Source organism: Cupressus sempervirens, chromosome 10, assembly GCF_028749045.1.
Source record: "Cupressus sempervirens isolate cs-2001-9-10 chromosome 10, ASM2874904v1, whole genome shotgun sequence".
Classification (NCBI taxonomy): Eukaryota; Viridiplantae; Streptophyta; class Pinopsida; order Cupressales; family Cupressaceae; genus Cupressus; species Cupressus sempervirens.
In genome coordinates, this window is record NC_143127.1 from 191,696,791 (window position 1) to 191,710,554 (window position 13,764).

Consider the following 13,764-nt stretch of genomic DNA (forward strand, 5'->3'; position numbering starts at 1 on the left):
AATGGTCACTGAGATAGACCAAATAGAAAAGCTGAGGAAAGAACAAATATCTAAAATAAAGGACATTAATGTTGACGAGGACACACGAGGAGAGGTAGAACATGATGAGGCAATAAATTCCCTACACCGTGAAGGAAACATGGAGTAGATAGTCAGCATTATGATTGTAAATGTTGATGACAGTAGTAAAGGGTAAGGCCATTTGAAGATTGGATTAGTGAAAGAAGTAGAGAAGACCTCAATCTATGTGAATAATAGGGACATGGCCCTTGGAGAGGCTAATTTTTTTCTATTATTGGCAAGAAATATTGGAATCAAACAAAATGCAGTCAGAGGAATAAAGTTGTAGAAGAGGTATTTCTGCACTTCCATTTTCTCACTCTAATTTTTATAATTAACATAAAATTCAAACCTTAATACAAGATTATTGCATTGGAAATTGACGCGCCATACTCTAACCTGATAAAACTATAGGTTAGGTTGTAATAAAATCTGATATTCCAAAGGTTAAAATAAAGACAAAAAGACAAGGTTGGACTTTGAGAATTTCACGATATAACTAGTCATAATCGTTTTGCTCGTGCTTCCTCATTTCTCTCTTAATCAACGTTTCTGTGCATCTCTTCTTTGGCTGATCCCAAACTTCTGAACGTTTTTTCAAATGTTTAAAGTTCACATAATCCGCGTCTAACGAATTAAAAACTCAATAGTAGACCATGCGTAACGAATTATCCGCTTATTCAAAATTAATATCACAGAAAAAACATATTATTAAATTAATTTAAAATTTATAAACATCACTTTCAATTGAATCATTAATAGATTAATTCTGAAAACTGTGCAACTAGAAATCAAATTAGCATTATTTTTTAAACGTAAAGCTTCAATGAAGTTTCCTAGAAGACTCTGGGTACATTAAATAGTTTTTGCTCTGGTCTTATACGTTTAAAAGTGCCACCCACCTTAACAATTCAACATGTTATATAAAAAGTTAGTACTCTCATGGAAACTTGTAGAAAGATAAAATAATAAATAGTCATCTTTCTCTTTATTGAAATCATCTAAAATATTTTTAAATGACAAATGGATTAATATCTCTTAGTTGATGGAGCACTTTACGCAGCTCTAAAGATAAAAGCAGCTTGTTTTTCGTAAACGTCTTCATTTTTTATTTCGTGACACCTCAATATTCCATGAAAATAAATCTGAAAACCCCATAAAACCTTTTATCCTATGTATACTTCTCTTGCAAGTAGCTTGACGGCCAACTTCTCGCCGCATATGGTGTTTCTTTCTTCTTCTTTAAATAGATGTTATCCATGCACGTTTATGGCACAGCTCTGTTTCATTGTATTGGATGAAAAACTCCACCAAGTCCACTACAATGAATAGTGGAAAGAGATGGATAGCCTTTGCAGTGTTGTGCATGTGTTGGATCTCTCTTGTATCTGGTCACGCAGGAAAAAAAGTACTGAACAGGAGTATGTTTCCTCCTAACTTTATATTCGGCACAGCCTCTGCTGCATATCAATATGAAGGAGCCGCTATGGAAGGAGGAAGAGGCCCAAGCATCTGGGATACTTTCTCCCATATCCCAGGTTAGTTTTTAATCATTTACACGTTTGTTTATATGTATTTTCCATTTCTGTCCTCCAATCTATGTATGAAATCTTATCCTAAATGAAATTATATGTAGGGAATATCGCAAATGATAGCAATGGGGATGTTGCTGTGGATCAATACCATCGCTATAAGGTGTGCTTTTTTCAAACGTTTGATTCAAATCAAATTAATTTTCAGATTCATGGAAGATCGTAATTGTATCTTTTTTCTATCTTAATGAATTTAAGTTTAGATTAATTATGATTATTTGTTGTATTTAATTAGTATTATGTATTAAGTTTGAATAGATTTGAACTCAAGATTTCCTTATATAAAAGACTCACAAATCACCATTGTACTTCAGACTCTTGCCTTCATGAATGTACCTACTCAATGTATTTAGCATTTCCATATTGAACTGTATTGACATAAATTTAATTTACAGGAGGATGTGAAGCTGATGAAGGAGATGGGCGTGGATGCATATAGGTTCTCTATTTCTTGGTCAAGGATATTACCATGTGAGCTCCCTTAGCTTTTCCTTTGCCTAAGCATAATTAGCATGGATGCATATAGTTTTCTTTTCGCGGCCCTCTTAAATCGATTATATTTGTTGGGTCACAGATGGCTCGGTCACAGGCGGAATAAATAAAGTTGGAGTGGCGTATTACAATAACCTAATTAACGAACTCTTAAAACATGGTAAAACGTTTATCGTTTGCTAGTGTCCATGTGGAAATTACTCTAATAGAATTAAGAGGCAATAACAAAATTTTACTGTAGATATCAAGCCTTTTGTGACACTCTTTCATTGGGACACTCCGCAAGCTCTTGAAGATAAATATGGAGGCTTTCTGAGTAAAGAAATTGTGTATGTAACACTTCATATGTTTATATCGTATGCCGAAAATGGGATATACATTTTCTAATCCATTTTTCTAATATTTGCAGGAATGATTTTAAAGCTTACAGTGAATTGTGCTTTCAAGAGTTTGGCGATCGAGTAAAGCACTGGATTACATTAAACGAACCATATTCTTACGCTAGCTTTGGATATGATATTGGCACATTTGCACCTGGCCGCCATTCCTCTTCTAATGGAAGTTCAAGCACAGGAAATTCGGCAACAGAACCATATATTGTAGCCCATAATCTTATCCTTTCCCATGCAGCTGCTGTACGTGCCTATAAGAGAAAATATCAGGTGACAATTTTATTTTCCTTAAAATTTCCTTACTCGGAATATCAATGTTGTAATCCAAATCTACAATATGTTTTGTACAGGCAATACAGAAGGGATTGATCGGAATGACAATAGTGAGCCACTGGTTTCTTCCCTATTCAAAATCACACGCTGACCGGGAAGCCACCCAAAGGGCCTTAGATTTCATGTTTGGTTGGTAAGCAAAGCATCTTATCCCAATAAACACAAGAAAATAAATAAAGTTTTATTTGCACGTTCATATGAATTTGATCGGCCTTGCGAAATGTCAGGTATATGGATCCGATTACAAAAGGGAAATACCCCTCGTCGATGAGAAAGCTTGTTGGCAATCGTCTACCGAAGTTTAGTGGCCGTGAATATGCAATGGTGAAAGGCTCGTTTGATTTTCTGGGCTTGAATTATTATACGGCTCTTTACGCTGCTGATGTTTCGACGCCACCCAATGCCCTTAACACAAGCTATACATTGGACTCTCAAACAAATCTAACAGGTACACTTCTTTCCTGACTTAATTTTTCTAAGGACGTTATTCAGCTGTTCTGGCAATGCTTTATGAAAAATGAAGTTGAACTCTGACATGGATTGCTATATAAATGTCATCAGCTGAGAGGAATGGAATGCTCATCGGCCCAGTGGTAAGTCTGATAAAAAAAAATTAAAGACAACCTGTAAAGCAATTTTATGTAGTACTACGTGGCCAGCTTCTAATATTTAAATGGGGACAAACAGGCAGGATCGAGTTGGCTTCACGTCTATCCACGAGGAATAGGAGAGCTGTTGAAGTATATAAAACATAAATACGACAATCCACTCATTTTCATCACAGAGAATGGTAAGTGATTTTGTAAGTGATTTTGTAGTGAATTTGATGGAAGGCTTAAATATTATATATGAAGACTTGATTCATATGTTTAAAGTGTTATATAGTTGAAGTTGAATTTTTTAAAATTTAATTTTGTCATTAGTATAAGATGTTTAAGGACAGCTATGAATTGAACTCATAAAAAGTATCTTTAATGATGTATATTTTCATTGGAAAGCTTTCATAAATTTTTTGATATTTCTAATAAATTTATATTTTATATAGGTGTTGATGAAAAAAATGATGATACATTGTCATTGGCACAATCTCTTAATGATACTTGGAGAATTGATTATCACTCAAAGCATTTATCATTTGTTCAGAAAGCAATAAGGTACATTTTTTCAAGTTTATAATTTATTTGTATATTTTATTCTTATATACTAAAAGTTTCAAGGTTCAATAACAGGGCTGGATCCAAGATACATGGTTATTTCACATGGTCGTTGTTAGACAATTTCGAGTGGACAAATGGCTATACGGTTAGATTTGGTCTTCATTACATTGACTATAAGAATAACTTAACTCGATATCCAAAAGCGTCAGTTAATTGGTTCAAAAAACTCATGAAATAAATAGATTACAAAGTTCTTTATGTGTCAACAATAAGAGGTATGTCACAGCGACAATCTTTACCAAGCATTGGAAAGATATTGCATAAAGTCTAAATGTATGTGATATTCTATGGAGTATTATCTTTCAATAAGTTGTTCAATCAATACTTCTGATTTATAAAACATATGAAAATAAAAATAAATTTATTATATATTTCAGAATGATTTATATTCAATTATAAGTTATTTGTATATTCAAGATTGGTTGACTCTCAACTTCATTATGCTCTAGTAAATAACTATATCATAATCTAGTCATCTATCTTTTATTCAATTCTAGAAATCATAAAGTAGTAGAAAGTTTTAAATAAAATGTTATTATAGCTTAAAATTTATGTTTTTCTATCCACAACAAAAGGTGAATTCAGAATCTTATTTGAAGAAAATAATAATGCCCACATGGACGTTGAACTTTAGCTTCACACAATTGGGTTACAAAATTTAAGCCATTTTAATATTTGTCAATTCTCACTTTAAAGTGTTTTAATTCCATCATTTATTTGGGCATGTATAATGCCTACAAGCTATTTGGTTCTATTAACATCTAATTTCATTTTTTAATATACAAATGTATATAAATAGTAATAATATAATGAGAAAAAAAGGTACAAGTAAATTTCTTGTAAACTCATCTTTAAAGATCGTAGAGAAAATTTTGGATCCAAAACTACAAGAAATAACCAAATATGAAAAAGAAGAAGAAGACAATGGTACAACTTAATTGTTATGATGAATGCTCTAAGAAAAAAGGTGCAACTATTCAAAATAGTTGAATTCATTGTTTAGTAAATCCAACATAGTTGCAATGATAATTTGATAGCTTAATATTACCTACAAACTTGTTATATCAAGATCTCCATCTAAATCAGCCTACAAATACTATAAGTACTAAAAAAAACCATCAAATAGTCATTAAAATTAGAGTTCAAATCACCCCTCAAAAGTGGCATAGAAATATCTAGATAGACAACAAAAATATGAATCACAACATGAACACATAAACTAAAAGTAGTTCATTCATTCCAACTAAAATAGGCACATCATAAATCACTAATGAAAATAATTTTTATATTTTGGATTCATTATATTCATTTAAAAACATGTCTTATGCCAAGTTATAACATGCATTGAACATGTCTTTCCCAAAAAATTTACAATTATTTTTCATGTACAAAATACCCTTACATTTCAAAAAAATTTGAGAATATTTTCCACATCATAAAATTCTACTTTTCAGGCAAATAGTAAACTATTTTAATTCAAATTATAGAACTCATATATATAATAAAAAACCTATCCTTGGAAGTAGCGTTAATATAAAATATATATTTTGTCAAACAGTAAAGTTCCACTTTATGCATGTTGTGCTTATATTTGTAACACAAATAGCTTTCCTACTAATAAATTTAGAGTAGAATGAGTTTTGAAGGGGCTTTAGAACGCTTTACTATAAAATTGCTTGAACCAAATAAGAAGTAAAACAAAGAATCCAAAGAATAATTATATTCATACTAATCATGGATACAAGTCTTATTAGATGGACTAATAATAAAACTCTTATTTTTTCATGTTGAGCTATCACTTATTGCTTTTCTCTTTTTTTCACACTTGGTACATCAAAATTAAATTTCCTATAGATAGACCTTAGAGTTCTCATGCCTTCTAGTTCAACTGCCTTATCCTATTAACATATGTATTCTTAGTTATATATTATTAATAAATAGCATAAACCTCAACTTATAATTGTGTCTTCATGGTCCATTTATATATCCTTAACATCCTTTCCAACATTTTATATTAGATAACTTTTATCGACATTCTCCAAAATAGAAATTTTATGCCCTTTCTTAACTCCATTTTGTCATTAGAAAATTTAACTCTCTCTTTGATCACATAAAATTTTGACATAAATCGATGGAAGAGGCTATATTCATGATTTATGAGATAATTTATTTATCTCTATCATATCCTTTTTTTTATTACTGTGAAAAAAAATCCTTGCAAATGTTTCTTTCTCAAATTCAACAAGGATATCAATATGAAGATCCAACCCTAGTGGATCCACAAATTAAGATTCCAAGAAAAAAAAAATTAAAAAATTAACTTCCCCTTACCTAAATCAATATTAATTTTATCATTATTTACATGATTGGATTAATTTTTTATTTCCATAATAATCAAGTAGGAGAAAGTAAGGGCTTTATTTGGCCTACTAAGAATTCAATTGCTTTGGGGATTCCCTGACTTGAACTTTGTGTAAGGATTATATTGTTGTTTTTACTTGTTTGGGTACTATTATGGTGGTTTATTTAGATATTTTGACCTTACTTCTACCTCAAACTGAAGCATTTATTTTCAAAGTCATATTACACTAGGCCAAATAATTTTGCTCATTGGATCAAATTTATTATATATTTAAATACACCTACTAGTTTGTTATATTTAACCTTGTGTCAAAGTTTAAGAGTTAGAAGAAAGAGCTCTAAGAGCTGTCAAGAGTACCAATATTTTTTCAATCATGTACTCTCTTGGAACTAATTTATTCATCCTTATTTTGATAATGAACATAAATACTTGTTTTCTTTCTCACCATATCTTTTGCTATATCTATGAATATTTGACTACAAATTGATGATACTTATCTATTCATTCGACTTTTGAATGTTCAATACACCATTCAAATCCTTCTTTGGCATTGTCATATCCTAAACATATCATTTAAATATTGAAAATGTATCATATGGATTTTTTGTACCTTGTAACATCGATTAAACTTGGGAAAGTACTATTGATCTAAATAACATCATTTGTGCCATAGTTACATAAAAAGCTCCAATGACCATTATTAGGTCCACTAGGACTTAGAATTATTTGAGTCACCATATTATAATCAAATGCCTTCATGTGTTTCATTAAATAATATTTAGGCCCTTTAGACCCTTAACCATATGCTTTGTTTCATAATAGTTTCTTGTACCTCCATGATTCATTGTCTTCTCCTACAACACGAAGTTGTGGAGGAACTCGAATACCTACTAGTTGAAGAAGTTCTGCAGTGATGTAAAGAAATTTTAAGTAAATATCTAATGGTCTAAATTTATTAGGCATATAGAGGTGAGAATTGTAATTTTTCATAGAATACTAACAAGGCTAACAACATGTAGTTTGTTCCCTAAATGTACAACTTCATGTTTAGGGCCACAACAAAGTAGGTATATTTTATTTTTGATTGTTTACTAATCATTTCAACTAACTTTTATAAATAATTGTGGAATATAAAAAAGCACAACACGTGATAAGATGTGTCATTCTCTCCCTTATATCCAATGAGTAACCTTTGTGGTTTGTAGAGACTCCAATGAGTAAGATGCTAAAATATTTTATACCCCTTTATCACTTATAGAAATGATGAAGGATATATTTGAACCTCTAACCAAGATACCTAAAAATGTTTAGATTATTTATTCCTTCTAGAGAAGTTCATATGGAGAATTAATGAATATTATTGCCATGCCACTAGACTACATGCATGAATCATATGTGGAGAACAAAGATTTCACCATCATGTTGATTCCCCTAGGTAAGAGGGAAAAAGAGAGAGAGATTGGATCCTCTTAATGATGCTAAACACTCAAGAAATGAGTACTTTGAAAATGAGTATAGAAGGAAGAAATAAGCACAAACATCAAAAGTCCATTTAAAGAATATACCTTAGGAGTTCACATCAGCAATATTTGTGAGAGCATTGAATATAGATTCATATTATAAGAGGCACTACTTTTACAAGGTGAAATGGAGACCTATGGATGATGAATAAAAAATATCTATAAGTAGATGATTACATCTCTATATAGGTAAACATAGATAGAGGATTGCTTATGGAGTCTCTTCTAAAATTATTTCAGGGCTTGAATATAGTTCAAGATGTCATCAAGATAACAGTAATTTGGGAAAATCACATGAATTTCTTGTAATCACCCAAAAATGGTCATCTAGACTATGAGCTCCCTTTCTAGCATTTTTTACATAATTTATTTATTTCTTTTCTTTGATCAAATCCTTACTTTGTTATTCATTCTATTATAACCTATTGTTTGACTACTATATCCTTTGTCTTTTATTTAATTGAAAGAACTTTCTCCATTTTAATTAAATAAATTCCCCATTTTCTTTCTAAGAGGAATATTTATTTTCAAAATAGCTTTAATTTTCCTTTGTACATATTTTTCCTCTTAAAGTCAACTATTGATCTTGATTAGGTGAGATGCTTGTGCACGTGGATCACTCAAGATGAATTCTCCACCCTTGATTATGCCTCTTTTTTCCTCTTAATCTTGATAGTCCATTTTTATTTAAATGGGAGGGCTCTCTCCTAATTTTCTATCCCTTTTTCTTTGTAATAACATTATGCTATAGGATTTCTAGGAAAATTTGCAGCTTTGAAGAGCTTGGAGCATTTTTGCACTTGTAAATTTGCTTTCTCATTGTAGCTTCATGGCATATCTAGTTTCTATTTCTTTTATGCTAAAAAATATCTCACATAGCTTAAGTAGAAAGGCTTTGTAATACCCTCATCTTGTTATAATATCTTTCATTTACATCTCTCATTTAGCCTACATTGCATTCACATATCGATTCTTGGATACTAGAATTCTTGCTCTTATCTTTGAATCACTCATTCTATGGTGAACCTTGCAAAGTTTGGATAGCTTGGTTAATTTGAGAGCCACCACAATACTATTTGTCACCTTTGTACATCATTGATATAGGCCTATAAGCTGCCTCTCAATTCTCTCTCTTCATGGGATTCATTGGGAATAAGGGTTCATAGAAGTGTACCTTTTTTGGCATACAAAGCCATCCCAAGAAAAATGACACCCTAAGAGAAAACTATAACATCAAGAAGGATGTACTAAATGTGTCTATAATTTTGGGTGAAGAGAATACAGATCTCCTCATAGTCCTTTACCAATCACCAAGACTTAGGATAAAATTATTAAAGAAGATGATAGAGTTAATGTAGCATCATTCTCCCACCATCCAAAATCCTATAGTAAACTATTATTTATTTTCGTAGGACACCACATTGTTAGATGAAAATATTATAGATGGTTTTGCACATGTAGATATTCTTTTCTCATCTTATTCATTAGAGACAAGAAAAAATGTGCTAGCTAACTATATGTTTTTATGGTAAATTTATGATGACACTAACTAATTTTGCACTAGAAATCTATAACATCAAAAAAGTTATGACAGGGATAAAAATCACCACATAGGGGGACCAATATCAATTAAAGGTGGATAAGGCCCATGTTGATTCTATAAATGTGTTTTATGAAGATATTTTGGGAGATATGATGAATGCATAGAAGAAGTATAATTAAGTTTTTCCGTCCAAGGAATGTGTTCCACCATTCCGTAGACTACAATATTCATTCATCCATTTTTTCACCAAATCTTGGAGCGTCGAATCTTGGAATTCTACAAAGAATATGTTAAATATTTTATCCTTTACATTTATAAGATTTGTTTCATCATTCAGATTAAATTGATAACCATTCCCAAAAAAGTATGTTAGAGTTTCCTTATCTGATGATTGATGGGTATAGCCTCACAAAGATGTGATAGGATATTGAGATAAAGAACCTTTATACTATACCATTTCTTGAGGTGTTAGTCAATATTTAATGATAAGGGTGCAATAAGTGCTACCATATAAGAATTCATTGCATAAAATTGATGGACTAAGTGATTGAAGGTACTAGAGAGATGATATAGCATGATATGAACACTTGATGACCATTCCTTGGAAATTGAGTCCCAATACTTTCCCTTTCTAATATATTCCCATTCCATTCTTTCACATTCAAGTTTATAAATATAGAAGTGATGTACATGTTTCTACAACCTATACACTTTGTAAATAATCTATAATGTAGGTATTGTAGATATTATATATATGGTAGCTATTATAAATCCTAAATTAAGTACTAGATGACCATAAATAAGAATTTTTTAGCTCTTCTTAAGATCAGAACAAATTGAAAATTTTGAAGAAAGTGTAATATTGTTAGTGATATAACCATCTCTATGCAATTTAGGATAGGTAATGCATGCTCCTTGGAATTATGTATTCCTAAACTAGAGATGTTCCCATTTAGAGTCATAATAAAAATAAAAATTTAAGGATTGTGCTTCACTTTCCTACATTTCATATTCTCAACTTTATATAATTCTTTCATTTGCATGTACTTTTTTCTTTTAATTAATTTGTTTCAAAAAAATCTAATGAATATAAATTATGGACAATGAGTCTCTTATAGCTTGGACATGTTAATGATTGTTGATCAGGTATATGTTTAATAGGTTATGGAATGGTTTTAGTTGACTTTTGTTTATGTGATGCATATGAGTGAATATGTGTAAACTCATTTATGTTCCTGAGATTATCTTTTGAATTTTAATTTTAACGATACTATCATTATTTTTAGGAATATAGTATGACATAACACCCTAACATATTGAGAGAACACAATCAACAAGCCCCTTGAAAGAATAAATACATCCCCAACTTATCTAGTCTTTCACTATCATGGACCAAATACTTGTTGGATAGAAGTTAGAAAAGCTCGTACCCTAATATAATTATTTAGGAAGACTTGGTCAGTACCCTAGTACCTAGTAAAAATTTATTATCCTATTGGCATAGAATGAAATATAGATGCATCAGTAGGTGGAATCTAATATGTCATGGATTGATGGATTGATGAAAAGAGTTACTTGATTATTAAAAAAATGACCCCATTCAAATGCCTTATTTTCCTATAACATTTATGAAAAAAGCATCAAGAAGCAACCATTCACTAGAGGTAGCACTTTGATTTCTCTATCTAAGTTCCATGTGATTTGAACCCATGACTACAAGTAAGGAAGTGGTAGTCAAATACTCATGAACTTGTATATCAAAGCATGGTTAGATATGTTCCTAATATTTTCCTCAACATAATATGTTCAATTCAAAGGACATACCTATTGTTGCTCCTTACAAGACATCCATTTATCCTTGTAGACTTGAAACCCCAAAATCAAAAAGAACTCTCTCCTATTTCATCACTAATCACAAAAAATATTGGGTTCAAATGAATATAAGGGAGCATATTACCTCCAATATCAACATCATCATTTAAGACATATTCGGTTCTCCATAAAATGGTCTCCTAGAGCTATATAAGGCCTACATAATAGAAAAAATAACAAAAGTTTATATAAGAAGTCAAAATCATTGAGTCAAAAATTAATAAGAACAAATAAAATTACATATAAACATGGAAAGAAACACACCATAGACCTTGATAGTGAAATGGCTTTTAAATATGCAAATATACCCAAAAACATACTAAAAGAATCTCACATACAACCAAACCATGTTGAAGCCTTCCTTGAATGATAGAAGAACCCCCAAAAAATGTCCAAATGATTTGAGCATATATGCATAACAAGACAAATAGGAAATTACAACTAGAGACAAACCTTTACCTACAACCTTGCAAAATTCCATTGTCATTATTTTGGCCACCCACATTATTTTACTATTGTATAAAAGTAAAATTAATTTTATTAATTTTTTTGAATCGAATAATAAATATAAAATATTTAACCATAAATCTAGTTATCAGTTCCAGCAACACCATTATTAATCAAAATTAGTTAATACATATTGTTAACCTAATTAGCTTGAAACTAAAATTATTAACCATTAGCATTAATGAGGTTCAAGATAAGATATCATGTTGTCTATCCTCCATGACCTATACTACTACTTTGTACCACCCATTACTTTCAAAGTATTTTGTCTTATAATACCATAAACTATTTATGTGACAAGCTAAAAAATTTAATGAGACCTTAGCAAAATTGATTCACTCATTACCCTCCATACTCAAACATGTCCTACTTCTACCTTAAGAGGACACTAATAAATTTCATCTTTTTAATTTTTTTTTTTTTCATTTCCTCATAGATAAAAGAATTTATTTCTAATATATGCCAACTAAATTTTGTTGGTAAACAAATTTGCCAATATAAAAATGGCCCAACAAAGTTTATATGGAAAACTATTCACAACAATTGGATAGGCCATTGATATGCGGCCTTCCTTTGCATTTAGAGGGTTAGCTCCATCTTATCATATAATTTTGAGGTTTTTCAAATAGAGACAAAATCAAACTTTAAAAGATAAATAGAAATCCATTGATGATGAATGCACCACATGAATTCAAATCTTTCTTGGACTAACTTAAACCAACTAATAACAACAATCAAGATCTACGCTTTAGAACCATTACTAGCACAATGCTGATCCAAAGATTCATAAACATCTGCACAATAATGTGAGAATGCTCACTACATAGAGAATCAACATTTTTAACAATTTAGATTTTGAAAGAAGAGAACTCAAATAGCATTTTCCTTTATTTTCTTGCACCAATAACCTAAGAGGAATTTTTGATTACAAAGATAAAATTTGTACACACTTTCCAAATATTATCTTTTCACCAAAATTCTAACCTAAGTCTTCTCCTATTTAAAAGTTCAGAAAAGGTCCCTTTACAAAGCCGAAAATGAACCCTTTTATAGATATAGAGTTAAGAACTACCCTCTCATGCTTAATAACTACTTCCCGAATACGTGATTTGGGTGAGGTTAATTAACCTCTACAAAATTAACCTATATGTCCTGAAACTTGGACCTTAGACATGTCCATCGAATAGTGACCATATGTTCATCAAGTCTCCATTTGCATTTAGAATTGCCAAGCATCTCGTTCTTCCAAGATTATGGTCCTTTGAAAAATAGAAAAGGTCATATGATGATATGATCAAATCTTGCATGCATACCCTCCATGGAATTGATCATATTGGATGATTTTGTTTACCCATTGAGCATCAAATTTTCAAATTAGCATGTCCACAAGCCTTTGAGGGGTTTCTGAGAGTTTGTACGCCTCAACATGTGATATTTCATCATGAGAATTGCATCTAAATTACCATTGGATGAGCCCATTTAAATACTTGGTGAATGGTAGAATTTGATCAAATAGTGAGCATGATTACTTTCTTGAGCTTTTACAAATGTGATTCTTTACAAATATCCTCCAATGGCTCCCTAACCATCATTTGAGTGCTTCCACTATGACTCAGGTAGGAAGGATGGCACCTTATTTGTGTCTCCAAATGGAATCATTTTACTTCACTACTCAAGATAGGCCTTTCAATATGAGAATGTTTTCTAAAGATTGCTAATAGCATAGAGTATTTTTCATACACTTGGTAATAGAATATGTGCATTATCTTTTCAAGTTTGGAGCATTTTTGTCAAACAATTGATGTTATTACCAAATAGATATCATACTACACACTTCCTTTGCATGGCATCGGATTTCATCCTCATGGGATTCG

General features: G+C 31.0%; 1 protein-coding gene across 1 annotated transcript; it reads left to right on the forward strand.

The window, feature by feature from the left end:
* Positions 1 to 1,384: 1,384 nt before the first annotated feature.
* Positions 1,385 to 4,264, forward strand: LOC149533289 (beta-glucosidase 12-like). Its single transcript, XM_089807518.1, has 12 exons — positions 1,385 to 1,598; positions 1,697 to 1,755; positions 2,048 to 2,123; positions 2,227 to 2,304; positions 2,386 to 2,473; positions 2,554 to 2,806; positions 2,887 to 3,002; positions 3,097 to 3,317; positions 3,431 to 3,462; positions 3,557 to 3,659; positions 3,915 to 4,023; positions 4,099 to 4,264. The coding sequence occupies exons 1-12, from the start codon at positions 1,385 to 1,387 to the stop codon at positions 4,262 to 4,264; spliced, it is 1,515 nt and encodes a 504-aa protein (XP_089663644.1).
* Positions 4,265 to 13,764: the final 9,500 nt, after the last annotated feature.

What these genes read in the sequence shown, in the direction of transcription:
- LOC149533289 (XM_089807518.1), top strand. Translation starts at nt 1,385, where the DNA reads ATGAATAGTGGAAAGAGATGGATAGCCTTTGCAGTGTTGTGCATGTGT. An exon ending in TACTTTCTCCCATATCCCAG is followed by an intron (nt 1,599 to 1,696) that starts GTTAGTTTTTAA and finishes AATTATATGTAG; the next exon opens with GGAATATCGCAAATGATAGC. An exon ending in CATTTTCATCACAGAGAATG is followed by an intron (nt 3,660 to 3,914) that starts GTAAGTGATTTT and finishes TATTTTATATAG; the next exon opens with GTGTTGATGAAAAAAATGAT.